General features: G+C 67.8%; 2 protein-coding genes across 3 annotated transcripts; one reads left to right on the top strand and one right to left on the bottom strand.

The window, feature by feature from the left end:
• Window positions 1-6: 6 nt before the first annotated feature.
• On the top strand, window positions 7-25,651 carry FOXP3 (forkhead box P3). Its single transcript, XM_084612505.1, has 11 exons — window positions 7-67; window positions 18,557-18,695; window positions 18,793-18,891; window positions 19,113-19,203; window positions 19,304-19,433; window positions 21,336-21,423; window positions 21,736-21,816; window positions 22,075-22,234; window positions 23,928-24,004; window positions 24,883-24,984; window positions 25,144-25,651. The coding sequence occupies exons 2-11, from the start codon at window positions 18,573-18,575 to the stop codon at window positions 25,393-25,395; spliced, it is 1,203 nt and encodes a 400-aa protein (XP_084468631.1). The 5' UTR covers window positions 7-67; window positions 18,557-18,572; the 3' UTR covers window positions 25,396-25,651.
• PPP1R3F (protein phosphatase 1 regulatory subunit 3F) lies at window positions 626-11,345 on the bottom strand. Of its 2 annotated transcripts, none has more exons than XM_084612206.1 (4): window positions 10,068-11,345; window positions 3,768-3,823; window positions 3,150-3,217; window positions 626-2,814 (listed from the first exon to the last, which is right to left on the bottom strand). In XM_084612206.1, exons 1-4 carry the CDS (start codon window positions 11,165-11,167, stop codon window positions 1,894-1,896), a joined length of 2,145 nt encoding a protein of 714 aa, XP_084468332.1. In that variant the 5' UTR covers window positions 11,168-11,345; the 3' UTR covers window positions 626-1,893. The 2 variants fall into 2 exon arrangements, with proteins under 2 accessions (XP_084468332.1, XP_084468333.1); XM_084612207.1 differs by having other exon boundaries at window positions 626-2,786.
• Window positions 25,652-25,804: the final 153 nt, after the last annotated feature.

Raw genomic sequence — 25,804 nt, 5'->3', positions numbered from 1 at the left:
TCCGGTCCCCACAAAGGAGCCGGGAGGCGGCCGGGATCCGACCATCTTCTTTAGCATCCACCGGAAGGTGCGGCGGGGGGGGTCTGGGGGGCAGAGGGACGTGGGGGGCGGAGCCGGGCCGAGGAGGGGCCGGGGGACAATGGCGGAGCGGGGGAGGGGGACTCGGGCAGCAACGCACCATCAGGACCAGGGGAAGCCAAGGGGGAGGGAGGGGCTGGGAGCCAGGACGCCTGGGTTCTCTCCCTGGCTCCGGGAGGGGGGTCTAGTGGTTAGAGCAGTGGGGGGTGGGCTGGGAGCCAGGACGCCTGGGTTCTCTCCATAGGTTGGGGGGGCAGGACTCCTGGGTTCTCTACCCAGCTGCCCCACAGACATGAAGGGACACTGAAACTGCAAAGCAACTGACCAGATCTGGTGTGTGTGTGGGGGGGTCCTGGGGGCTGCGGCACCGTGTAAACCGCCCAATCCCAGGCTGGCTCGGGGGGCGGGAATGGGGCAGGGGCCCATCTGGAATTGGGCTCCAGGCCCAACCGATCCTGCCTCCAGGCCCGTCACCTTCCACCCCACGGGCGGACCCCCATCCTCCCCCTGCTGGCGCCATGAGCCCCCCAGAAACTGACACCAGGGCTGTGGCCGGGACCGTGTTTATTTCGCGTTTCCGTCAGCTGCGCGGACGCCGGCGTTTCGCCCCCTTCGAGACCCCGCGCGTCCGGCTCCCGAACCCGCCTGGTCGGGGAGCCACCGGCCCAGCCCCGGGCCCACTGTCCCCACGGCGAACCCCTTTCCGGGCCACAATCGGCGCCTGACTCCCAGCCGGGACCCGGTGCCAGCGGCCTGACGAGCCCGTTATCAGATATCTGCCCCCCCCGGGGCTCACGGCCCCCCGAGCCGTCTCGATGCGGATCCAGAGTCTTGCCTCTCTCGCTCCAAGGCAGGTTTTCCGACTTCCCATCTCAGTTAATTCAGAGTCAATCTGGAGTCACCCCTGACTACAATGGGGTCAAGGCAGGATTCTGATCCCACTTAATCTGGAGTCAATCTGGAGTCACTCCCAACTGCAGCAGGATCTGGGTCCGATTCCGCTCTCACCTCCACCCAGCATCGGCTCCGACTCAGGCCATCCTCCATCACTCCGAGTGTCCCCCACGGCTTCCGAAACATGGGCAGAGCTCCCATGTGGGGAAACTGAGGCACGCCCCCCCCCGCTCCCACAGCGGCAGCTCCTTCGACTTGCAGAAGAGGGCCACGCGGCGGTGGAGCAGGTGGCTGGGCGGCTCCGGCGTGCCGTGGGACCTCACCACTGGGGGCTGACGCAAGCGTGGTGAATCAGCCGGACGATCGCCAGCCCCCCCGGCGGCTGGACCGAAACTCTCGGTCGCACTCAGCGGAAGCGTCATGCTGCAAATGACCCACTTTGCACCAAACGGGGGGGACCCACTGAACCCCCCCACACCCCACAGTACAAAATAAATACGGTGCCATGGGGGGGTCGTGCGCTGGAGAAGCAAAGCGGGGCAATGAGCCGATGTAAGGTCTTCAGAGACATGTGGCCCCCAGTGCCAGTGTGGGACACAATGAGTGTGGGGTAGGGCGGAGGAGCTGGGAGCCAGGACGCCTCCCCAGCTGTGGGGACAAGGGGGCTAGAGCTGGGGGGCTGGGAGCCAGGACGCCTGGGTTCTCTCCCCGGCTCTGGGGGCGAGGGGGCTAGAGCGGGGGGGCTGGGAGCCAGGACGCCTGGGTTCTCTCCCCGGCTCTGGGGGCGAGGGGGCTAGAGCTGGGGGGCTGGGAGCCAGGACGCCTGGGTTCTCTCCCCGGCTCTGGGGGCGAGGGGGCTAGAGCTGGGGGGCTGGGAGCCAGGACGCCTGGGTTCTCTCCCCGGCTCTGGGGGCGAGGGGGCTAGAGCGGGGGGGCTGGGAGCCAGGACGCCTGGGTTCTCTCCCCGGCTCTGGGGGCAAGGGGGCTAGCGCGGGGGGGCTGGGAGCCAGGACGCCTGGGTCCTAGCTCGCCTGGCGCCATGTGAGAACCACATACAGGGTGATGACCGCGGCCGGCAGGCAGCCACCGAGGACCACGGGCAGGACGACCACGAGTCCCAGGACGAGGAGGGAACGGGTCAGGGCCTGCCCCAGCCGCGGGGGGCAGCCGGGCGCCCCCTCCCTGGGCTCCCCCGACCACAGGCTCCGTGGCCCTGCGTAGCCCCCCTGGCCTCGCCCCACCGGGGCCGCTGTCCATGCCGGCACCACCATGGCGGCTGGCGCCAGCAGCCGCAAGGCCCCGCCCGGGCCGGCTCCCTGGCTCCCACCCTCCAGCAGCGCTGGGGGGCTGTCTCGCCCCGGGCCGGCCGGCGGGGTGAGCCGGGCGGCCGTGCCCCTCTCCAGGCCCTCGCCCTCCGGGCTGGCGTAACGCCGGGTGATCTCCTGGGCCAGGGAGCTGTTCAGCGCCCGCTCCGGCCCGGCGCAGCCGACCACCAGGTCCCTGTCGCTCAGCACGCTCAGGTGCAGGGCAGGCAGCCAGGCCGGGGGGGAGCCAGCCACTTCCATGCCCCCCGGCCGCCCCCCGGCGCCCCCCAGCTCCTCTGCCCGCAGCCGGCTGAGATGGCAGAGATATAGCTGCTCCAGCTCCGAGTCCACGGCCTCCTCCTCCGCCTGCCAGAGCCCAGCCTGTTCTGCCAGGCCAGCCTCCAAGAATGAGGCCCCTGGCCCCAGAGTGCCGGCCACGGGTGGCTGCGGGGGCTCCCTCGCGGGTGGCTCCGTCTCCAGGGACGTGGAGGCAACCGGCAGCGCCGGGACCTGCAGCAGGGTATGGGAAGGATGGGGGCTGGAGAGACAGGATCCCCCACAAGTGCCAGGGGGGGGCACAATTTTGGCACAGCCGTGCCTCAGTTTCCCCACCTGTGAGACGCAGGGCCTGAGCCGGCCTTTGTCAGTGAGATTGGGAGATCTCTGGGGTAGGGCTGACCCTTGCTGTGGGTCTGCGCAGCCCCAGTCTGGCAGGCAGGGCCGGGCGCTGGGGGGCAGGTGAGGGGCTGGGCAGGGGACACTCTCCCCTGGCAGGCAGGGCCAGGCACTGGGGTGCCGTGGGGAGGGGGGCTCAGCAGGGGGCCGGGCAGGGGCCTCTCTCCCCACACCAACGCTGTTGCCGGCAGTTCATACCTGTCCCGTGGGCTGCGGTGCGGGAGCTGAGGGCGATTCTCTTCGCATCTCCCTTTCAGGGCTCCCTTCTGGAGACAGAGAGAGACGGGGTCACCCACACTAGTGCTCCACTCAACCAGCCCGGCACTGCTGGAGGGAAGCTCGCAGCACTGGGGGTGACGCCGGCTGGGGGCACTGCTGGGGGGAAGCTCGCAGCGCTAGGGGTGACCCTGGTAGGGGGCGCTGCTAGGGGGGAAGCTTGTAGCGCTGGGGTGACCCTGGTTGGGGGCACTGCTGGGGGGAAGCTTGCAGCACTGGGGGTGACGCCGGCTGGGAGCACTGCTGGGGGGAAGCTCGCAGCGCTAGGGGTGACCCTGGTTGGGGGCGCTGCTAGGGGGGAAGCTTGTAGCGCTGGGGTGACCCTGACTGGGGGCACTGCTGGGGGGAAGCTCGCAGCACTGGGGGGTGAGCTGGGGGGAAGCTCGCAGCGCTGGGGTTGACCCCGGCTGGGGGCACTGCTGGGGGGAAGCTCATGGCGCTGGGGGAGACCCCGGATGGGGACACTGCTGGGGGGAAGCTCGCGGTGCTGGGGAAGACCCCAGCTGGGGGCACTGCTGGGAGGAAGCACGCACCACATACCTTCCGCGTCGACAGGGTTTGGTGTATCTTCATCGCTTGGCTCTTCCTCGCACGGCCTGTGCGGGGAGAAGGATCCAGTCACTGCCTGGCGCCGGGTGGGGGGTGGCACCTTCCTGGTTCCCAGCCCCCTCCCCGCTCCCCTACCAGAGCCAGGGAGAGAACCCAGGCGTCCGGGCGCCAGCCTGAGTGGGCAAGGTATTAGCCAGGGTTCCCAGGTTCCATTCCAGCTCGACCACACGTGCCCAGCTGAGCTCTAATCGCTGGGTGCCTCAGTTTCCCTTTGTGTGTTTAGGGATGGTCTCTCTGTGTGTCTGGGGTCAGGGGGTCTGTGCAGCGCCCGGTGTGACGGGACCCTGATCCGGCTCGGCACCTCCACACGAGTAAAACCCCGCAGCTATTTTGGGTTTTCCCCTTTCCTGCGAGTCAGCGTCTGGGAGCCCAGGCCCTGAGATCTGGGGCTGCCAGGGGGCGGGACAGCAACAATGCCAAGCCGCAGAGCTCAGAGAGAATCCGGCCCGGCACCGGGTCTGGCCAATCCAGAGTCACCCCGGATTGCAGAGGGGGCAGAGCTGGATTCTGATCTCAGCCCCCCGGGGTCAATCCGGAGTCACCCCCGGCTGTACTGGGGGCAGAGCTGGATTCCGATCTCAGCCCCCCAGGATCAATCCAGAGTCACCCCTGATTGCAGAGGGGGAAGAGCTGGATTCTGATCTCAGCCCCCCGGGATCAATCCAGAGTCACCCCTGATTGCAGTGGGGGCAGAGCTGGATTCCGATCTCAGCCCCCCAGGATCAATCCAGAGTCACCCCTGATTGCAGAGGGGGAAGAGCTGGATTCTGATCTCAGCCCCCCAGGATCAATCCAGAGTCACCCCTGATTGCAGTGGGGGCAGAGCTGGATTCCAATCTCAGCCCCCCGGGATCAATCCAGAGTCACCCCTGATTGCAGTGGGGGCAGAGCTGGATTCCGATCTCAGCCCCCCGGGGTCAATCCAGAGTCACCCCCGGCTGTACTGGGGGCAGAGCTGGATTCTGATTGCAGCCCCCCAGGGTCAATCCGGAGTCACCCCCGGCTGTACTGGGGGCAGAGCTGGATTCTGATTGCAGCCCCCCGGGGTCAATCCAGAGTCACCCCTGATTGCAGAGGGGGCAGAGCTGGATTCTGATCTCAGCCCTCCGGGATCAATCCAGAGTCACCCCTGATTGCAGTGGGGGCAGAGCTGGATTCCGATCTCAGCCCCCCGGGGTCAATCCGGAGTCACCCCCGGCTGTACTGGGGGCAGAGCTGGATTCTGATCTCAGCCCCCCGGGGTCAATCCGGAGTCACCCCCGGCTGTACTGGGGGCAGAGCTGGATTCTGATCTCAGCCCCCCGGGATCAATCCAGAGTCACCCCCGGCTGTACTGGGGGCAGAGCTGGATTCTGATCTCAGCCCCCCGGGGTCAATCCGGAGTCACCCCTGAATGCAGAGGGGTCCCCGAGGGCGACTCTGCCAGACTCCGCCCCAGAGGGTGGGAGCAAGGAGGGCAGGCGGGGGGGGGGAAGCCGAACGGGCCGCCTGTGTCTGCCTGTGCGGGGCTGTAGACAGTCAGTCGCAGGGGGTGGGGCCCGTGGAAACAGAAACTTCCTTTGATGCTCACGTCTTAGCGGAGGAGAAACATTTCGGTCACAAACCCAGACACAGAAGGAACCCAGGAGTCCTGGCTCCCAGCCCCCCCACTCTCATCACTGGATGCCCGGCTGCCCCACACCCACGCCGGAGACATGGCGAGGGTTAACCTGCCCCCACTCCCAGCATACAAACTCCTGCCTCGTACCTCCCGCCGCTCAGCATCTTCATTGCCCCGCCCCCGCCCTAGAGATGGGGAAACTGAGGCAGAGCAAGGCCTTTGGCGTGGTCTTCGTCCCCGTGAGAACCTAGAGCTCACTCGCTCCCAGCCACCCACCCGCCCTTCCCGTCTCACGGCCTTGTAATTAGCATTCGTTAGGGTTAGGGTGAGGTAACTCCCGTCTCGTCCTGTGTCAGCAGCGTGTAATTTCCACGCCAGGCGTCTGGAGAAGGGGGTTTCACCCACGCAAGCTTGAGCCCAAATAAATCGGTTCGTCTTTAAGGTGCCACCGGCCTCCGCGTTGTTTGCGTGGATGCAGCCTACCACAGCGACGCCCTGACACCTGGCACTCATTGGGATAACGAGCCGGGAGCTGGACCCCAGGGTGTAGGAGAAGCCAATAAAATACATGAGATGTATTTATACCCAGACCCCGACGAGACCGGGGCCCCGTCGCGCCGGGAGCCACCAGACCCCGACCGAGACCGGGGCCCCGTCGCGCCGGGAGCCACCAGACCCCGACCGAGACCGGGGCCCCGTCGCGCCGGGAGCCACCAGACCCCGACCGAGACCGGGTCCCCGTCGCGCCGGGAGCCACCAGACCCCGACCGAGACCGGGGCCCCGTCGCGCCGGGAGCCACCAGACCCCGACCGAGACCGGGGCCCCGTCGCGCCGGGAGCCACCAGACCCCGACCGAGACCGGGGCCCCGTCGCGCCGGGAGCCACCAGACCCCGACCGAGACCGGGGCCCCGTCGCGCCGGGAGCCACCAGACCCCGACCGAGACCGGGGCCCCGTCGCGCCGGACGCTGCCCAGACCCCGCCTGAGATTCTGGTGCAGAAATACCCATATTGGGCCCTTTTATCCACCTATCTACCCACTTTAAATGAGATCTCTGACAAACTCAGCCGACCGCAAAAGACTTTTCACTCCCCGCTCGGCTCGTTATTAACTCTGTTTCCTGCCCCTTTTGGAAACCACTTTTGCTGCCCGAGTTTCAGAGAAAACACCCCGGCGAAGTGATTTCACCTCTCCGCAGCCCTCGGTCTCGGTTTCTTTAGAAATAATAGATGACGGCGCTGCCCCATTTCCCCTGCAGCTTGTTTTTCACTACGCAGAACTCACCCGCTGGCAGCTGGAAACGCGATGGTGAAATTTCAGACCACGAGGGGCGGGGGCTTTAACCTGAACTGCCTTTCTCCTCGCTCTGCCTCGGGCGTTGGAGTTCAATCCCCCCGCCGGCCTGTCCCCTCCTAGAACCACCGGCAGATCTGCACCGACAGCCCGCATGGGCTCGCTCGCCTCAGAGCGTACACTAGTGCAAGGCAGGCGTGAAAGCCCTTCATCGAGAGCCCATGGTGAATTCTGGTTGGGGAGCCTTGCACACTTGCCTTGCACTAGTACTGAGACACACAGTGCAGCGGGGTGAATGCTGACCTGGGAATGTTTCACAGTCACTTTGCACGACTGCTAACACATGCACCTGCTTTGGGGGCATTGCACACTGGCTTTGCACTAGTGCTATCCTGTGCAGGAGAGAGGAGGGCATTGTGATTTGGGAGCGCTTCACACTCACTTTTCAGTAGTGCAAATAATAGCACAAGGGAGCAGTGTGAGTTCTGGACTGAGAGCATTACACATGCACCTTGCACGTGTGCAAACGACTGCACAAAGGAGCAGGGCGAATTCTGATTTGGGAGCATTGAACACCCACTTTGCACTACTGCTAACATTTGCACGAGGAAGCAGGGCAAACTGTGATGTGGGAGTGTTTCACATCCACTTTTCACTCGTCCAAGTGATAGCACAAGGGAAGAGGGTGAATTCTGGTTTGGGAGCATTGCACACACACTTGGCACCACGGGAGCAGGGTGAGTTCCGACTTGGGAGCCTTGCACACTTGCTCTGCACTAGTGCTAATGCTTGCAGCTGATCTGGGAGCAATGCACACTCACTTTGCACAAGTGCTGATCTTGCACAGCCCCCCAATGCTACCCCACCCTGCCCAAATGAACCCTTTCCCCTCTCACTTGCTGATCCTCTGTCCGCAGTTTAAACCCACCCCGAGACCTCCAGCGTCTCCCCCCGACACTCTGTGCCCTGTGGGGCAGGGACTATCTCAGAAGGAGGGCGGGGCAAAGGCAGGGTCCCTCCCCATATAACCTGCCCCTTGTAATTCAGAGCAGTCTCTGGGCTGCTCTTCCATAGGCTCTGCACCCCCTGATAAACTGGAGGGATTTGGGGGGCTCAGAGGCATGGGGATTGGGGGGGCTCAGAGTCACAGATTGGGAGTTTTGGGGGGTTCAGAGTCACAGGGATCAGGAGGATTTGGGGGCTCAGAGTCACAGATCGGAGGGATTCAGGGGCTCAGAGTCATGGGGATCGGAGGGATTTGGGGGGCTCAGAGTCAGAGATCAGGGGTACTGGGGGGCTCAGAGTCATAGATCATGGGAATGTGGGGGGCTCAGAGTCATGGCGATGAGGGGGATTTCGGGGGCTCAGAGTCACAGATTGGGGGCCTTGGGGGGCTCAGAGTCACAGGAATCGGGGGGATTTGAGGGCTCAGAGTCACAGATCAGGGGGATTGAGGGGTTCAGAGTCACAGGGATTGGGGGGCTCAGAGTCATACATCGGGGGAATGTGGGGGGCTCAGAGTCATGGGGATCAGGAGAATTTCAGGGGCTCAGAGTCACGATTGGGGGCTTTGGGGGGCTCAGAGTCACAGGGATCGGGAGGATTTGGGGGGCTCAGAGTCACAGGGATCGGAGGGATTCGGGGGCTCAGAGTCATGGGGATCGGAGGGATTCGGGGGCTCACAGTCACAGATCAGGGGGATTGAGGGGCTCAGAGTCACGTGGATCGGGGGGATTTCGGGGGCCCAGAGTCACAGATTGGGGGCTTTGGGGGGCTCAGAGTCACAGGGATCGGGAGGATTTGGGGGCTCAGAGTCACAGATCGGAGGGATTCGGGGGCTCAGAGTCATGGGGATCGGAGGGATTTGGGGGGCTCAGACTTACAGATCAGGGGGATTTGGGGGCTCAGAGTCACAGATTGGGGGCATTGGGGGCTCAGAGTCATGGGGATCGGAGGGATTTGAGGGGCTCAGAGTCACAGGAATTGGGGGGGTGTGGAGGCTCAGAGTCACAGATTGGGGGTATTGGGGGCTCAATCATGGGGATCAGAGGGATTTGGGGGGCTCAGAGTCACAGATAAGGGGGATTCGGGGGGGCTCAGAGTCATGAGGATTGGGGGATTTGGGGGGCTCAGAGTCACGGGGATCGGGGGGATTGAGGGGCTCAGAATCTCAGGGATCGGGGGGATTTGGGGGCTCAGAGTCACAGATTGGGGGCCTTGGGGGCTCAGAGTCACGGGGATCAGAGGGATTTGGGGGGCTCAGAGTCACAGGAATCGGGGGTGTGTGGAGGCTCAGAGTCACGGGGATCGGGAGGAATTGGGGGGCTCAGAGTCATGGGATAGCGGGGATTTGGGGGGCTCAGTCATGGGGATTGGGGGAATTGGGGATTCAGAGTCACAGACCAGGGTTTGGGGGGCTCAGAGTCATGGGATCGGGGGGATGTGGGGGCTCAGAGTCACGGGGATCAGGGGGATTCAGGGGCTCAATGTCACAGGGATTGGGGGGCTCAGAGTCATGGGGATCGGGGGATTTGGGGGCTCAGAGTCACAGGAATTGGGGGGATTTGGGGGTGTGACGATGTGACTCAGCAGGGAGGGGGGAGTGTTGACCTGGGAATGTGCCCTGGGGAGGGGAGACCTGAGAGCCTGTCACCTGAGCCAGGAGGGGGAGGGGGAGGTAACACCTCTGCCCAGGAATGTGGACGGAGGCTGCAGGAGGGGGCCTGCTGGGGGGGTTTAGTTTCAGTTTGGGGCTGGGTGGAGGAACACAGGGAACCCCAGGGCTGGGGTCTAAGCTCCCTGCTCCCCCAGAAGGACTTGACTGAGGGGTCCTGGGTGTACCCACAAGCTCTGTTGTGGACTGTGTTCCTGGTGTCCAATAAACCTTCTGTTTTACTGGCTGGCGGAGAGTCTCAGTGGATCCCAGGAAGAGGGGTGCAGGGCCTGGACTCCCGCACACTCCGTGACAGGGGGGCTCAGAGTCATGGGGATCAGGGGGGCTGTGGGGGCTCAGAATCATGGGGATTGAGGGGCTCAGTGTCACGGGGATTGGGGGGCTCAGAGTCACAGAACGGGGGGATGTGGGGGCTCAGAGTCACGGGGATCGGGAGGAATTGGGGGGCTCAGAGTCACAGATCGGGCGATTGGGGGATTTAGTGTCACAGATTGGGGGCTCATTCACAGATAGGGGGATTTGGGGGGCTCAGAGTCATGGGGATTGGGGGGAATTGGGGGGTTCAGTGTCACAGATCAGGGGATCTGGGGGGCTCAGAGTCACACGGATTGGGGGGATTTGGCGGTTCTCACAGGTGGTCCCGGGAGGACGGTGGGATTTTACCTCATCCTCTCCGGCCTCATGCAACTCTTCAGCTGCCGCCCCGGGCCGGCAGTGCTGGGGGGCACCCGGGGCGGGGGCAGGCCCTTCATCACCACACTGTAGTTCTTCCCCTGGTTATTGGCCCAGTAGACGCCCTCGTCGGTCTGGTACCGGATCACGAAATCCAGCCGGGCTTCGTCCCCCTCCTCCTCCCCCTCCTGGCCGGGGCCGAAGGGCAGGCTGAAGGCGAAGCGGTCGCTCAGCCCCCCGTCGGGTGAGCCCCCCGGCACGTAGCGGGCGGGGTGGTCGCGGTAGGTGCACCAGCGGTCCCGGCTGGCTCGCACGTGGACGGCTTTGCGGTAGGCCACGTTCAGCACCCGCACGGTGCCCCGCAGCAGCCAGGGCTCGTCTGGCCCCGGGGCCAGGACCTCCTCCAGCTCCACCATGGCCCGGTGCAGCCGCGCCAGCCGCTCCGGCTCGCCCTGCCCCGGCGGGGGCAGCACGAAGGCGGGCAGCAGGTAGGGGGCAGGGGGTGGCTGGCCGGTGGGGGGCAGCACCTCGGGGGGCGACTCGGGCGAGGGGGGCGGCCAGGGCTGGTAGCGCCGCAGGCGGGTCAAAGGCAAGCCCAGGGCATCGGCAAACAGCACCCGGCGCGCCCCCGCGGCAGGCTGGGAGAGCGGCTCCTCGCCGTGCCCCGCGGCATGCTGGGAGAGCGGCTCCTCGCTGTGCCCCGCAGGATGCTGGGAGAGCGGCTCCGGCCCGTACCCCAGGGCATGCTGGGAGTGGGGCTGCCCCGTGGCATGCTGGGAGAGCGGCTCCTCGCCGTGCCCCGCGGGATGCTGGGAGAGCGGCTCCGGCCCGTACCCCAGGGCATGCTGGGAGTGGGGCTGCCCCGCGGCAGGCTGGGAGAGCGGCTCCTCGCCGTGCCCCAGGGCATGCTGGGAGAGCGGCTCCGGCCTGTACCCCAGGGCATGCTGGGAGTGGGGTTGCCCCATGGCCTGCTGGGAGGTTGGCCCTTGGTGTTCGCCTGCAGCATGCTGGGAGTGGGGCTGCCCCGCGGCATGCTGGGAGAGCGGCTCCGGCCTGTACCCCAGGGCATGCTGGGAGTGGGGTTGCCCCATGGCCTGCTGGGAGTTTGGCCCTTGGTGTTGCCCTGCAGCATGCTGGGAGTGGGGCTGCCCCGGGGCATGCTGGGAGAGCTGCCAAGCGGGGAGCGGGGGGGGCTCCTGCTCCTCCGCCCCCCACCCCCCCGCCCGGGGCCGGCGCAGGGGGGGCCGCGGGGAGGGGGAGGCCGCGCCGGCCATGGCGGCGGCGGCGGCGGCGGCTGGGGGGGGGAGCGAGGCGGGGGGCGGAGCCAAGGAGGGGGCGGGGGAGGGAGAACCCGGAGGGAGGGAGGGGCTGGGGGCAGGGCAGTGGGATGAGGGGGGAGGGGCTGGGGGCAGGGGCGGGGGACGTGGGAGGGGCTGGGGGCAGGGCACTGTGATGAGTGGGGAGGGGATGAGGGAGGGGCTGGGGGCAGGGCAGTGGGATGAGTGGGGAGGGGATGGGGCAGGGGAGGGGGTTGTGGGGCAGGGGCTGGGGGACGTGGGAGGGGCTGGGGGCAGGGCACTGTGATGAGTGGGGAGGGGATGAGGGAGGGGCTGGGGGCAGGGCAGTGGGATGAGTGGGGAGGGGATGGGGCAGGGGAGGGGGTTGTGGGGCAGGGGCTGGGGGACGTGGGAGGGGCTGGGGGCAGGGCAGTGGGATGAGGGGGGTGTAGGGGCAGGGGCGGGGGGCTGGTAACTAATGACGCCCAGGCTCTCTGCCCTCCCCCGAGCCCCCCTTTCCCTGCCCCCCAGCCCACCCGAGCCCCAAGCCGGCTAAGCAGGGTCACCAGCAGCCTGCAGCATTCGGCCCCCCCTGCCCACTGACCTCTGCCCCTCCGTCCGCCTGTCCGTCCCCACACAAATAGCCCCCTCCGCCTGCATGTCTGTGCCCACGCCCACCCCTGCTCCTGTCTGTCCGTCTGTCCCCATACACCCCTCCGTCCACCTGACTGTCCGTCCACACCCACCCCTCTGTCCGCCTGTCTGTCCCCCCATACACCCCTCTGTCCACCTGTCTGTCCCCACATACACCCCTCCGCCTGACCGTCCATCCCTATACACCCCTCCGTCCGCCTGTCTGTCTATCCACACATGCCCCTCCGCCTGTCTGTCCACCCCCATACACCCCTCCGTCCACCTCTCTGTCCCTAACCCACGCACTCACCCCTCTGTCCGCCTGTCTGTCCCCACGCACACCCCTCCGCCTGACCATCCACCCCCATACACCCCTCCGTCCACCTGTCTGTCCATGCACACCCACCCCTCTGCCTGTCTGACCCCCCATACACCCCTCCATCTGCCTGTCTGTCCCTAACCCACACGCTCACCCCTCTGTCAGTCTGTCTGTCCCCACGCACACTCTCCGCCTGTCCCCACGCCATTCCGTCCATCCCTATACACCCCTCCGTCCACCTGTCTGTCCGTCCCCCCATACACTCCTCCATCCACCTGTCTGTCCCTAACCCACACGCTCACCCCTCTGTCCGCCTGTCTGTCCACATGCACACCTCTCTGCCCGTCTGTCCATCACCATGCACAGCTCTCTGCTCACGTGTCTGTCCATACACACACCCCTCCATCCATCCATGCCCACGCACACCCCTCCGTCCGCCTGTCTGTCCCCATGCACACCCCTCCCCCCGCCTGTGTGTCCAGCCCCACTCACCCCTCCTCACTAGGTCAGGGTCAGAGAGCGCCAGCCGCCCCGCGAGGGGACCCGGACCCTGGGGGGGACAGATGGCAGGGACGAGCCACTGCCTGGCTCGGGGGGTCGGGCGGTGCCGGGGGGGCCTGCGGGCCTGGCTCGGGGGGGACGGGTGGTGCCAGGGTGTGTGTGCGGACCTGGCTCGGGGGGGGTGGGCGGTGCCGGGGTGTGTGTGCGGGCCTGGCTCGGGGGGGATGGGCGGTGCCGGGGGGGCCTGCGGGCCTGGCTCGGGGGGGACGGGCGGTGCCGGGGGGGCCTGCGGGCCTGGCTCGGGGGGGACGGGCGGTGCTGGGGGGGCCTGGGGGCCCGGCTGGGGGGGGGCGGGCCCTGTCTCAGGTCAGCCAGCTGCCGTCTCTCCGGCGCAGTGAAAGTTGCCCGCGCCCCGACCTGACCCTGGAGTTCCCCTGAAAATTCCCCGCCTGCTCTGGGGGGGGTCGGGGCAGCCGCACCCCAGCGGCGCCGGGGGGGCAGGGCGGTGGGTCGGGGGGGCGGGCGGAGGGTTTGGCATCGCGTCGGGAGGAGGCCGGCGCCCATATAACCGGGGGACAGTGGGGGGGGCCCAGACGTGTCTGAGGAGCCCCGGGTGCTCTGAACCAGCGGCCATGGGGCTCCCCGGTGGGGCGGGGCGGCTGGAGCCCCCCAAGGTGAGAGGCGGGCTGCAGGGGGGTCTGAGCCGCTGGGGGGGGAAGGGGTGAGGAGAGGGGTTGGGGGGCCAGGCGGCCTGGGACGCACACGCAGTCAGAGGGAGACACGGCGCTGCAGGGTCACACACGGCGACCTGCACAACCCCGCTACACAACCCCACTACACAACCGCACCACACAACCAGAGTGACGCACACACACCACGCTACACAACCCCGCTACACAACCGCGCTACACAACCAGAGTGATGCACACACACACGGCGACCTACACAACCCCGCTACACAACCCCGCTACACAACCGCACCACACAACCAGAGTGACGCACACACACCACGCTACACAACCGCACTACACAACCGTGCTACACAACCCCGCTACACAACCGCACCACACAACCAGAGTGACGCACACACACATGGCGACCTGCACAACCCCGCTACACAACCCCGCTACACAACTGCGCTACACAACCGCACCACACAACCAGAGTGACGCACACACACACCGCGCTACACCACCGCACCAACACACACACACACACGGCGCTGCAGGGTCACACACGGCGACCTACACAACCGTGCTACACAACCGCACCACACAACCAGAGTGACGCACACACACCGCGCTACACCACCGCACCAACACACACACACACACACACGGCGCTGCAGGGTCACACACGGCAACCTACACAACCGCACCACACAACCAGAGTGACGCACACACACCGCGCTACACCACCGCACCAACACACACACACACGGCACAGCAGGGTCACACACGGCGACCTACACAACCCCGCTACACAACCGCACGGACACACACACACCGCGCTACACAACCGCACCACCAGAGTGACGCACACACACAGCGCGCCACACGACCGCTCGTGGACGCTACGCACCCCCACGCACGCAGAGCAGTAGGCAGTTGCACGCACAGTGCTGGGGACTCACACAGGGCGCTACCCAGTCAGGCCCACCCGCCCACCACTACACAACCCCCCACCCCCTGATTCACAGTCTCTCTCTCGGAGTCACACACGGAGCTTCACAGCCCCGCACGCTCCGTTCCGGCCCAGCCCCGGACTCCTGGGTTCTCTCCCCGGCTCTGGGAGGGCAGTGGGCTCTGGTGGGGTACAGCGCGGGGGCTGGGAGCCCGGACTCCTGGGTTCTCTCCCCGGCTCTGGGAGGGCAGTGGGCTCTGGTGGGGTACAGCGCGGGGGCTGGAAGCCCGGACTCCTGGGTTCTCTCCCCGGCTCTGGGAGGGCAGTGGGCTCTGGTGGGGTACAGCGCGGGGGCTGGGAGCCCGGACTCCTGGGTTCTCTCCCCGGCTCTGGGAGGGCAGTGGGCTCTGGTGGGGTACAGCGCGGGGGCTGGGAGCCCGGACTCCTGGGTTCTCTCCCCGGCTCTGGGAGGGCAGTGGGCTCTGGTGGGGTACAGCGCGGGGGCTGGGAGCCCGGACTCCTGGGTTCTCTCCCCGGCTCTGGGAGGGCAGTGGGCTCTGGTGGGGTACAGCGCGGGGGCTGGGAGCCCGGACTCCTGGGTTCTCTCCCCGCGCCATTAGCAGCAACACCCCATTTCTCCCGCACGACAGGCAACCTGAGTCTGCCCCGGCCTTCCTGCCCCGATTCCCATCCCTCGGCCCCGCTCACGGGGGGCCCGGCCCCGCACCACCGCCGGCTCTTAATAACCCCCCGCGAATTGGTTTCCTCCGGCGGGGTGTGCTCGCGCGCGTGTCTCTCTCGTGCACGCTGTGGTTTTCTTTCCCTCGCACACGGATATTTTTGTGGTAGCTTCTTGGTGCTCAAAAGCCTCGGGGGCTGGGGCGCCGAAAACCCCGACCGAAACGCTGGTGTTATTTTCGAGCAAAGAAACCCCCCCCCAAAGGGCACGCGGGGTATGCCGCCCTGGTGCTCCGTTTCCACTGAGTCACCCGGCAAGGGGAGCGCGGCCGCCCCAGGGCTGCCCTATAAATACCCACCTGCGGGGCGGATTTCACACTGGCTCCCCTGCCAGCCGGGATGCTGAGGAGCGCCCAGCGGTGAGTGGGGTGGGACCGGGGTCGGGGGGGATCGGGGCAGGCCCCGGCAGGCCAGAGGCGGCCACGAGTCGTTCGGCTGATTTAAGGTCTGCCCCAGGGTCAATCCAGAGTCACCCCTGACTTCAGCAGGGACAGGAGGGGTTTCTGATCTCAGCTGACCTGGGGTCAGTCTGGAGTCACTCCTCATTGCAACAGGAGCAGAGCTGGATTCTGAGCCTAGCACCCCAGAGTCAATCTGGAGTCACCCCGCCAAACACAGCGGGATTTTAATAACGTGACACGCCGCAAACCCGGCCCCGTGGATTGATCCAGACTCAAACTCCCGATTCCTGCTCATTGAGACGCGATGTAGACTCCAGACTGGGTCCGTCTGGCTGCAGAACCCCATCGAGAGCGTGGCCAGGAGCCGGAATTTCTCCCCTGCCGGCAACTCAATGGCGCGTTCACACCACAGGCAAAGGGACCCGGCTGGGCTGAGCCAGCTCCACTGCCGATTCCTCTTTCGAATCTCTGTGTGGACGCCCACGGGCCAGGTCCCTTTACACAGAACCGGGCCCAGAAAACACCCGAGACAGAAACTGCAGCTGCCAGAACTGGGGAGAAATACCTGGCTCAGGGGCTGGGAGCCCGGACTCCTGGGTTCTCTCTCCAGCTCTGGGAGGGCAGTGGGGGCTGGTGGTTAGAGCATGGGGGCTGGGAGCCCGGACTCCTGGGTTCTCTCCCCGACCCTGGGAGGGGAGTGAGGGCTGGTGCTCAGAGCGTGGGGGCGGTCTGTGAGCCAGGATGCCTGGGTTCTCTCCCCGGTCTGGGAGGGCAGTGAGGGCTGGTGGTTAGAACGTGGGGGCTGGGAGCCAGGATGCCTGGGTTCTCTCCCTGGTCTGGGAGGGCAGTGGGGGCTGGTGGGTTAGAGAGGGCGGTCTGGGAGCCCGGACTTCTGGGTTCTCTCCCCGGCTTTGGGAGGGGAGTGGGGGCTGGTGCTCAGAGCGTGGGGGTGCTCCGGGAGCCAGGATGCCTGGGTTCTCTCCCCGGTCTGGGAGGGCAGTGGGGGCTGGTGGTTAGAGCGTGGGGGCTGGGAGCCCGGACTCCTGGGTTCTCTCCCCAGCTCTGGGAGGGCAGTGAGGGCTGGTGGTTAGAGCGTGGGGGCTGGGAGCCCGGACTCCTGGGTTCTCTCCCCGACCCTGGGAGGGGAGTGGGGGCTGGTGCTCAGAGCGTGGGGGTGCTCCGGGAGCCAGGACGCCTGGGTTCCCTGGCAGCGGAGTGGGGCCTGTAAGACCCGAGCTGGTTACTCGTGAGCACTGTCTCCAGGCCTAGTGCGACTCGAGCTTTGGGGAGGATCAGGGCCGGGTGGGGGAGCAGATGAAATCCAGCCTCCCACGGACCCTTGGGGCTGGGCTGGGCTGGGGGCCTCGGGTCACCAGGCTGCACCCCCCCAGCTCTGTGCGTGCTGAGGCGGGGGGTGGGCCGCCCCGGATTTAAGCCCTGGGCGCCGCGTCCCACGCCGCTGACGTGGCCGGGTTCCGTGACGTCTGGGAAGCGGGGGCCGCGGTGAGAAATCAGAGCGGGGCCGAACGGGACGTCACCCCGATTCTCGGAACCTGGCCCCGGCCCCGCCCCCGCTGCGGGGAAGTGGCTCGATGCGGCCCCTGCCCTGGGCGGGGAGTGGGGTCTAGTGGTTAGAGCGGGGGGAGTGTGCAGGGTTGGGAGCCTGGGTGCTTTCCCCAGCTTGGGGGGGCGGTGGGGTGTAGTGGGTTAGAGCAGGGGGCCTAGGGGCCAGGACTCCTGGGAGCTGTCCCCGGCTCTGGGAGGGGAGTGGGGGTTAGAGGTTGGGGGGCAGGAAGGGGCATGGGGGCCCGCGAGGAGCTGGAGGGGGTAGGGTCTAGCTACAGGTCAGAGCAAGGTGGGAGGTGCAGGGGTCAAGGTGTGGGGGTAATATGGGGGGCGTTGGCTGGATTCACCCCCCTCCCGGAGCTGGGTGTTTGCTCTCGCCCCCGAACCCGGGACCGCCCATCTGGAGGGTGCGTCATGTGTCCAGGCATGTTCAGAGTGACATGTGAGCCCCGGTGGGCTGGCGTGCGAGCGGCCCAAAGGCACGGAGGAGATGCCCGCATGTCACGGGGGCTGCACACGTGCGAGCCAGGGGAGGGCCTAGTGCACTGGCTGTGCGAGGCGGGCCACAGATCACGCTGGCCCACGCGTCTTGGCCGCTCGTGGCACGAGGCTGCGGGGCACGTCCCGTCCCTGGGCGCTCACGGGGGCAAAGACGCGGCTCATGCTCAGCCAGGCACGTTCCCCAGGACACGACACGTCGCACGGATCACAGACACGCGCGCGTGCTCGGCCATGCCCTCGCCTCCGGGGCGCCCCCTCGTGGCTGGTGACGGCGCTGCCGGGGGCCTGTCGCTCTCTGGGGTCCCCGGTCCCAGCCGGCCGCTGCCCCAGCTCACGGCACAAAATCCCACGGCCAGAGCCACAGGTCGCTGCTCCCCTCGGGGCTCCCCCCACCCCCTCCATCCCTCTAACCAGCCCTCCCAGCCCCCAGTCTCTCCCCTCCCTCTATCTCGCCCCACATCCGCCCCTCTGCCCCCCTCTCCTGGATCTCCCGGCTCTGGGTCAGACCCGTCTGGCTAATCAAGGCCCGTTTCCCCCAGCCGCGTGCACTAATTAGCCCCGCGGCTCGTCAGGGAGGCTGAGGGCTGCTAAGGTCCGGCTGGGCCCTGTGGCTCCTGGCCCCCACGCGTGACATGGCTCAGAGTCGCGTGGTTCACACTTGCACGCACGCTCACCGGGGATCCACCCACCCCGTGTTGCGTGGCTCTGACATGCACCTGGTGCCCCGCGCGCCATGGGAAACCGCTGCCCTGCGTGTGCTCCCCGCGACTTGCATGAATCTCCTCCGTGCGTGTACGTGGGACGTGTTGCACGGATCACACTTGCTCACGCCCCGTGCACGGCTTAACGTGTGACCAGTCACACACGCGTGTACTTCCTCGTCGCTTCTCCCACCCCCTCAGCTGCCCTTTCTCCCCACAGCTTGCGCCAGGCCCCGATGCCCAGCCGCACGGCATCCCGAGTGCCCCATGGCGACAGCCCAGCCGGCCCGCCCGGCGGGGCCCAGAACCGCCCCACGGTGCTCACCCGTGGAACCAGCGCCCCCTCCAGGAAGCAGCAGGTGGGTCCCCACGTGGCTGGGGGAGGGGCACAGAGGGGGCAGCCTACCTCCCTAGCCCCCCAGGACTGACAGCACCCCCCCTTTGCCTGCCCCACAGATGCCACCGTACCCCGTGGCAATGGGGGATCCCCAAACCACCCCCCAGCTCCAGGCCCTGCTCCAGGACACCCAGCGCCAGGCACTGCTCATCCAACAGGTACCACCGCACCGGGCCCGGACTCCTGGGTTCTCTCCCTGGTGCTGGAAAGGGCTTGGGGGACTAGTGGTTACAGCGGAGGGGGCTGGGAGCTCGGACTCCTGGGTTCTCTCCCCGGTGCTGGGAGAGGAGTGGGGGATTAGTGGTTACTGCGGAGGGGGCTGGGAGTCCAGACACCTGGGTTCTGCCCCCCATTCACCCCCTCACTTTCTTCCCCCCAGATCTCTCCGGAGCCCAGCGCCCGCCCCTCCATCCTGCACCTCCAGCCCCCGGGCGTGGTGGTGGTGAGGTCCCGCCACGGCTTGACACATGGTAACCGAGGGTGCCGGGAGGGGCGGGGGTTCTGGCGAGTGGGGTGTAGCCTGGCATGGTGCCCTGGCCCACCCCCCCATTTCTCCCCCCCTTGTTCCAGGGATTAACATAAAAGGCATGGAGTGGATTCTGAGGGACCCAGCTGCCCCCCGCTACGCCCCCCACTCCCCGGACCAGTCTCCCCCCCACCACTGCCCCAGCCCTGGGGACCACAGGGGGCAGAATGAGAGGTGAGTGCTTGGGGAGGGGGCTGGGAGCCAGGACTCCTGGGTTCTCTCCCCAGCTCTGGGAGGGGAGGGGGGCTGGTGGATTAGAGCGGGGGGGCCGGATTAACCTTTTGTGGGCCTGGCACCAAACATATCTGTGGGCCCCACCGGGGGCCACGGAGTTGGGGCGGGGGGCGGTCCCCAGACCCGGCTCCACCCAGCCCAGCGCGAGGCCACGGGTTACCAAGCGCCAGTTGCCAGGTCCCCGCCCGGCCCTGTGCTGCCAGCCTGCCCGTGCCCCTCGGGGGGCGGCCCCCGCCGGGCCACAGACCCCCGCCCAACAGCCCCCAAAGCCCTATGGCCAGCGCCCCCCACAACCCCACTCCCTCAGGCCCCCCCACGCCCCGCCGGGATGAGCCAGGGCCCGCCCCTCGGGAGTGGCGGGATCAGCCAGGCCAGGACCTGGCTCAGGACCCACTTGCCTGGAGGGGCCCAGCCAAGGCCCCCACCATCCCCTGCTCCCCAACTGCCCAAGACCAGCCCGGCGTCTGCCCCAGTCCCGGGCCCCGCAGGGGGAGGGAGGCAGAGACGCCCGGAGCTGCAGGCCAGGAGGGGCCAAGAGCAGCAAGTGGTGGGTGGGATGGGGTGGGGTGGGGGGAGCCAGGGGGCAGGTGGGGTCTCGGGGCACAGGGCAAGTGGAGCAGGTGGGGGGCCTTCCGAGCCTGGCGCCATTGTAAACCCGCACAGTCAGGACTCCTGGGTTCTCTCCTCGGCTCCGGGAGGGGTGTGGGGGCCAGGGGCTTAGAGCGGGGGGGGGGGGCTGGGAGCCAGGACGCCTGGGTTCTCTCCCCAGCTCCGGGAGGGGTGTGGGGGCCAGGGGCTTAGAGCGGGGGGGGGGGGCTGGGAGCCAGGACGCCTGGGTTCTCTCCCCGGCTCCGGGAGGGGTGTGGGGGCCAGGGGCTTAGAGCGGGGGGGGGGGGGGGCTGGGAGCCAGGACGCCTGGGTTCTCTCCCCGGCTCCGGGAGGGGTGTGGGGGCCAGGGGCTTAGAGCGGGGGGGGGGGGCTGGGAGCCAGGACGCCTGGGTTCTCTCCCAGCTCTGGGAGGGGTGTGGGGGCCAGGGGCTTAGAGCGGGGGGGGCTGGGAGCCCGGATGCCTGGGTTCTCTCCCCGGCTCCGGGAGGGGTGTGGGGGCCAGGGGCTTAGAGCGGGGGGGGGGCTGGGAGCCCGGATGCCTGGGTTCTCTCCCCGGCTCCGGGAGGGGTGTGGGGGCCAGGGGCTTAGAGCGGGGGGGGGCTGGGAGCCCGGATGCCTGGGTTCTCTCCCCGGCTCCGGGAGGGGAGGGGGGGCTGGGCCGTCCCTACCCCTACGCATAGCACGCAGCTGCGTGGGGCACCAGGACATTTGGGGCACCCCGTTTCCGGGTGCCCTACGCGGCTGCTGCTCCAGCCTCTTCCCCACGGCCCCCAGCCCCACTGCAGCCACCCTGTCCCCCGAGGGCTGCAGGGGGCGGCCCCCCAGCACTCCCCTGCGGCGGTAAGTGGAGCGACCCGGCCCCCGCCGCGCCGGCGAGTGCTGGGGGGGCCGACCCCCCCTGCCCGGGAGCCAGGGAAGGGAGCAGGCTGGGGCCGGGTGACTGCACTTCCCTCAGGAAGTGGCCAGCCCCCCACCCCCCGCAGGGGCCTGGGGCCCGACACAGCCCTCCCGTGGGGGCCCTGCTCCTGGGTTCTCTCCCGGCTCTGGGAGGGGGGTGGGGGGTTAGATGTGGGGGGGCTGGGAGCCCAGACGCCTGGGTTCTCTCCTGGCTCTGGGAGGGGGGTGGGGGGTTAGACTGGGGGGCTGGGAGTCCGGATGCCTGGGAGCCCGGACGCCTGGGTTCTCTCCCGGCTCTGGGAGGGGGCAGGCCAGCTGAACTGTTGATCTCGGCAGACCCCCCCGGCAGGAGCCGCTGTGGGTGCAGGATGGGGCAGCCCGGTGCCGGCGGCAGAGGGAGCTGGTCGAGCACCTGGAGGAGCAGGTGAGGTTGGCAGGAGGCAGATGGGGGGGTGGCTGCCCCACAGGGGCTGGGGGGGACAATCGCAGCTGGGTGCTGCCTCGGGGAGAAGGTGGGGGGGATAACTGGGGCTGGGGTCACTGACACTGGGTACCGGGGGGGGGGGTCTGCCCTGGGGGGGCTCCCCCCTCGCAGGCATCTTCATGTGGGGGGGGCCTCGATCCGTCACAGAGCATCATGGGAAGTGTCACCCAGGTGCATCATGGGAGTTGTAGTCCAGGGGGATTCCCCCCAACCCGTTTCCTGCCCCCCCTCACCTGTCCCCCTCCCCCCCAGCTGGAGCAGGAGCGGCGTCGCCTGGGGGCCATGCAGGCCCAGCTGGCCACGATGGAGGCCACAGACCGAGCCCTCGACCCAGTAAGAGCCGGGGGGGGTCCTCTTGGGTGGGGCAAGAAGGGGGCAGAGCCTTGGGGTGGGAGGAATGGGGTGGGGGGTCCGAGTCTGGGGGGAGGTGAGGGACTGGGGGTGGGGCCAGACATCGGGGCAGAGATGAAGTTAGTGGGGGCAGGGCCTAAAGCCTGGTGGGGCGGAGTCAGAATCCATGGGGTGGGGGCGAAGAGGAGGGAGTGGGGCCAGAATCCCCTCCCCCATCCCTCACCTGTCCCTCCCCCCCAGGCACTGTCAGCGAGGGGCCAGCGCTGCCCCACCCGACCCCCCAACCCCTCGGGCTGGGCCTGCTCGGGAGCTGCCCTCCCTGCCCAGAAGGGGGCGCTGCAGACTCCACTGACCCCCCAGCCCCACTCCTGTGGCAGCCACGGTGTCGGCATCTTCTCAGGTTAGAGGCTGGGGCCCGGACGCCTGGGTCCTCTCCCGGCTCTGGGCGGGGGCTGGGGGCTGGTGGTAGGAGCAGGGGGGGCTAGGAGCCAGGACTCCTGGGTTCTCTCCCGGCTCTGGGCGGGGACTGGTGGTGCGAACAGGGGGGGCTGGGAGCCAGGACTCCTGGGTTCTCTCCCGGCTCTGGGCGGGGACTGGTGGTGGGAGCAGGGGGGGCTGGGAGCCAGGACTCCTGGGTTCTCTCCCGGCTCTGGGCGGGGACTGGTGGTGGGAGCAGGGGGGGCTGGGAGCCAGGACTCCTGGGTTCTCTCCTGGCTCTGGGTGGGGACTGGTGGTGGGAACAGGGCGGGCTGGGAGCCAGGACTCCTGGGTTCTCTCCCGGCTCTGGGCGGGGACTGGTGGTGGGAGCAGGGGGGGCTAGGAGCCAGGACTCCTGGGTTCTCTCCCGGCTCTGGGCGGGGACTGGTGGTGGGAGCAGGGGGGGCTGGGAGCCAGGACTCCTGGGTTCTCTCCTGGCTCTGGGTGGGGACTGGTGGTGGGAGCAGGGGGGGCTGGGAGCCAGGACTCCTGGGTTCTCTCCCGGCTCTGGGTGGGGACTGGGGACTGGTGGTGGGAACAGGGGGGGCTGGGAGCCAGGACTCCTGGGTTCTCTCCTGGCTCTGGGTGGGGACTGGTGGTGGGAACAGGGGGGGCTGGGAGCCAGGACTCCTGGGTTCTCTCCCGGCTCTGGGCGGGGACTGGTGGTGGGAGCAGGGGGGGCTGGGAGCCAGGACTCCTGGGTTCTCTCCTGGCTCTGGGTGGGGACTGGTGGTGGGAGCAGGGGGGGCTGGGAGCCAGGACTCCTGGGTTCTCTCCCGGCTCTGGGTGGGGACTGGGGACTGGTGGTGGGAACAGGGGGGGCTGGGAGCCAGGACTCCTGGGTTCTCTCCCGGCTCTGGGTGGGGACTGGGGACTGGTGGTGGGAACAGGGGGGGCTGGGAGCCAGGACTCCTGGGTTCTCTCCTGGCTCTGGGTGGGGACTGGTGGTGGGAACAGGGGGGGCTGGGAGCCAGGACTCCTGGGTTCTCTCCCGGCTCTGGGCGGGGACTGGTGGTGGGAGCAGGGGGGGCTGGGAGCCAGGACTCCTGGGTTCTCTCCTGGCTCTGGGTGGGGACTGGTGGTGGGAGCAGGGGGGGCTGGGAGCCAGGACTCCTGGGTTCTCTCCCGGCTCTGGGTGGGGACTGGGGACTGGTGGTGGGAACAGGGGGGGCTGGGAGCCAGGACTCCTGGGTTCTCTCCTGGCTCTGGGTGGGGACTGGTGGTGGGAACAGGGGGGGCTGGGAGCCAGGACTCCTGGGTTCTCTCCTGGCTCTGGGTGGGGAGTGGTGGTGGGAGCAGGGGGGGCTGGGAGCCAGGACTCCTGGGTTCTCTCCCGGCTCTGGGTGGGGACTGGGGACTGGTGGTGGGAGCAAGGGGGGCTGGGAGCCAGGACTCCTGGGTTCTCTCCTGGCTCTGGGTGGGGACTGGTGGTGGGAGCAGGGGGGGCTGGGAGCCAGGACTCCTGGGTTCTCTCCCGGCTCTGGGCGGGGACTGGGGGCCAGCGTGGAGGCCGAGGGGTGAGTGCATGCTGCGGGAGGGGTAATACTTGAGCCTGGTTGGGGGGCAGGCCATGGGGCGTCATCCCCCCTTGCTCGACAGCTGTGCTCACCCCGCAGACCTGGGCCCAAGCCTGGAATTTTATCGGCTCAGCACGGCCCGGCCGCCCTTCACCTACGCGACGCTGATCCGCTGGGTGAGCCCCCGACCCCGGGGACCCCCGCCCCACCTTGCCCAACCCCCCCAGCCGCCATCCCCCATCTGCCCTGCCACTAGGGCTGTCGCAGGGTCCCCGGGCCATGCTCGGACCTGCTCCCCCGAAGCCGGGCAGGACTCTGGGGACCCTCCCCTCTCGGCGCCGACTGTCCCCAGGGCAAGACGCTGCCCCAGCTTTCACCGTCCCGGATCCGGCCCCGGAGCCTCCCGCCTCCCCTGCCCCACTGTGTGCTTCCCGCAGCGCGTCCCCCCGGGTGGGGTCCTTGGGTGGCCCAGAGGGTCCTGCCCCCCAACCCTGCAGTCAGCTCTCAGCCAGCCGGGGAAACAGAAGGTTTATTAGACGACAGGAACAGGGTCTAACACAGAGCTTGTAGGTGCAGAGAACAGGACCCCTCAGCTGGGTCCATTTTGGGGGGCAGTGAGCCAGACAATCCCGTCTTCACTCCATGTCCCCAGCCAGCCCCAAACTGAAACCCCCTCCAGCCCCCCTGCTCTGGGCTTTGTCCCTTTCCCGGGCCAGGAGGTCACCGGATCCCTTTGTTCTCCAGCCCTTCAGCTCTCACCTGGCAGGGGGGAAGGGCCAGGCCACCAGTGGCCAGGAAACAGGGTGTCGGCCATTCTCTGTGTCCAGACCCCTGCACACACCTGCCCTCTAGGGCTCTGCAGTGATCATACCCCCTTACCCCACCCCCTAGAGACTTAAGAACTGCCTAGGGGAAACTGAGGCACCCCCACACTATTCAGAGGAAACATTAAGAACTGTCCCACTTCGTCACAGAGTGCCCCCCTCCTGCCCCAGAGCCTGGGGGGAGGGGCTACCCCACCCGAGCCCTGACAGCCCCCCCCCGTCCCCCACAGGCCATTCTGGAGTCCAGCCAGCGGCAGCTGACGCTGAACGAGATTTACCAGTGGTTCAGCCGCATGTTCGGCTACTTCCGGCACAACACGGCCACCTGGAAGGTGAGGGGCTGCGGGTCAGGCGTGAGGGGCACCGGCAAGGGTGGGGGGGCCCAGGGCTGGGGTGGCAGGGGCTGCGGGTCGGGAGTGAGGGGCACCGGTGGGGCTGGGAGGGGGCTGCGGGTCGGGAGTGAGGGGCACTCACCCCCCCTCCCCCCACAGAACGCCGTGCGACACAACCTGAGCCTGCACAAGTGCTTCGTGCGCGTGGAGCACGTGAAAGGCGCCGTGTGGACAGTGGACGAGGACGAGTTCCAGAAGAAGCGGAGCCAGCGGTCGCCCCTGTATGGAGCCCCTGTGTGGGCGGGGCCTCCCCTGTTAGCCACGCCCCCAGAGGGGGTCCAGCGGGGATGGGCGGGGCCTCCCCTGTTAGCCAGGCCGCCAGAGGGGGTCCAGCGGGGCCTCCCCTGTTAGCCACGCCCCCAGAGGGGGTCCAGCGGGGCCTCCCCTGTTAGCCACGCCCCCAGAGGGGGTCCAGCGGGGCCTCCCCTGTTAGCCACGCCCCCAGAGGGGGTCCAGCGGGGCCTCCCCTGTTAGCCACGCCCCTTTGCAGGGTCTAGGGGGGCAGCAGGGTCCTTGCCATTAGCTACAGCCCAGGGTGGGCCCAGCGGGGAAGGGCGGGGCCAAAACATCTTAGCCCCCCCCTTCCCCTCCTCATGTCTTCTCTCCCCCCCAGGCACCTGCTGAAGCACCTGCTGCCCCCTCTGCCCTCCACACCCTCCGCCCGTCCCAGCCCGTGAGACGCCCCCAGGGCAGCTCCAGGGGCTGAGCCCACCCCCCATGTGCGTGGGGGGGGGAGACACGGATGGAGCCACGCACCCCC

This window comes from Lepidochelys olivacea (assembly GCF_965140295.1).
Source record: "Lepidochelys olivacea isolate rLepOli2 genome assembly, chromosome: 23".
NCBI lineage: Eukaryota > Metazoa > Chordata > Testudines > Cheloniidae > Lepidochelys > Lepidochelys olivacea.
Note: the sequence above shows the minus strand (reverse complement) of the source record. Positions and strands in the feature narration are given on the sequence as shown.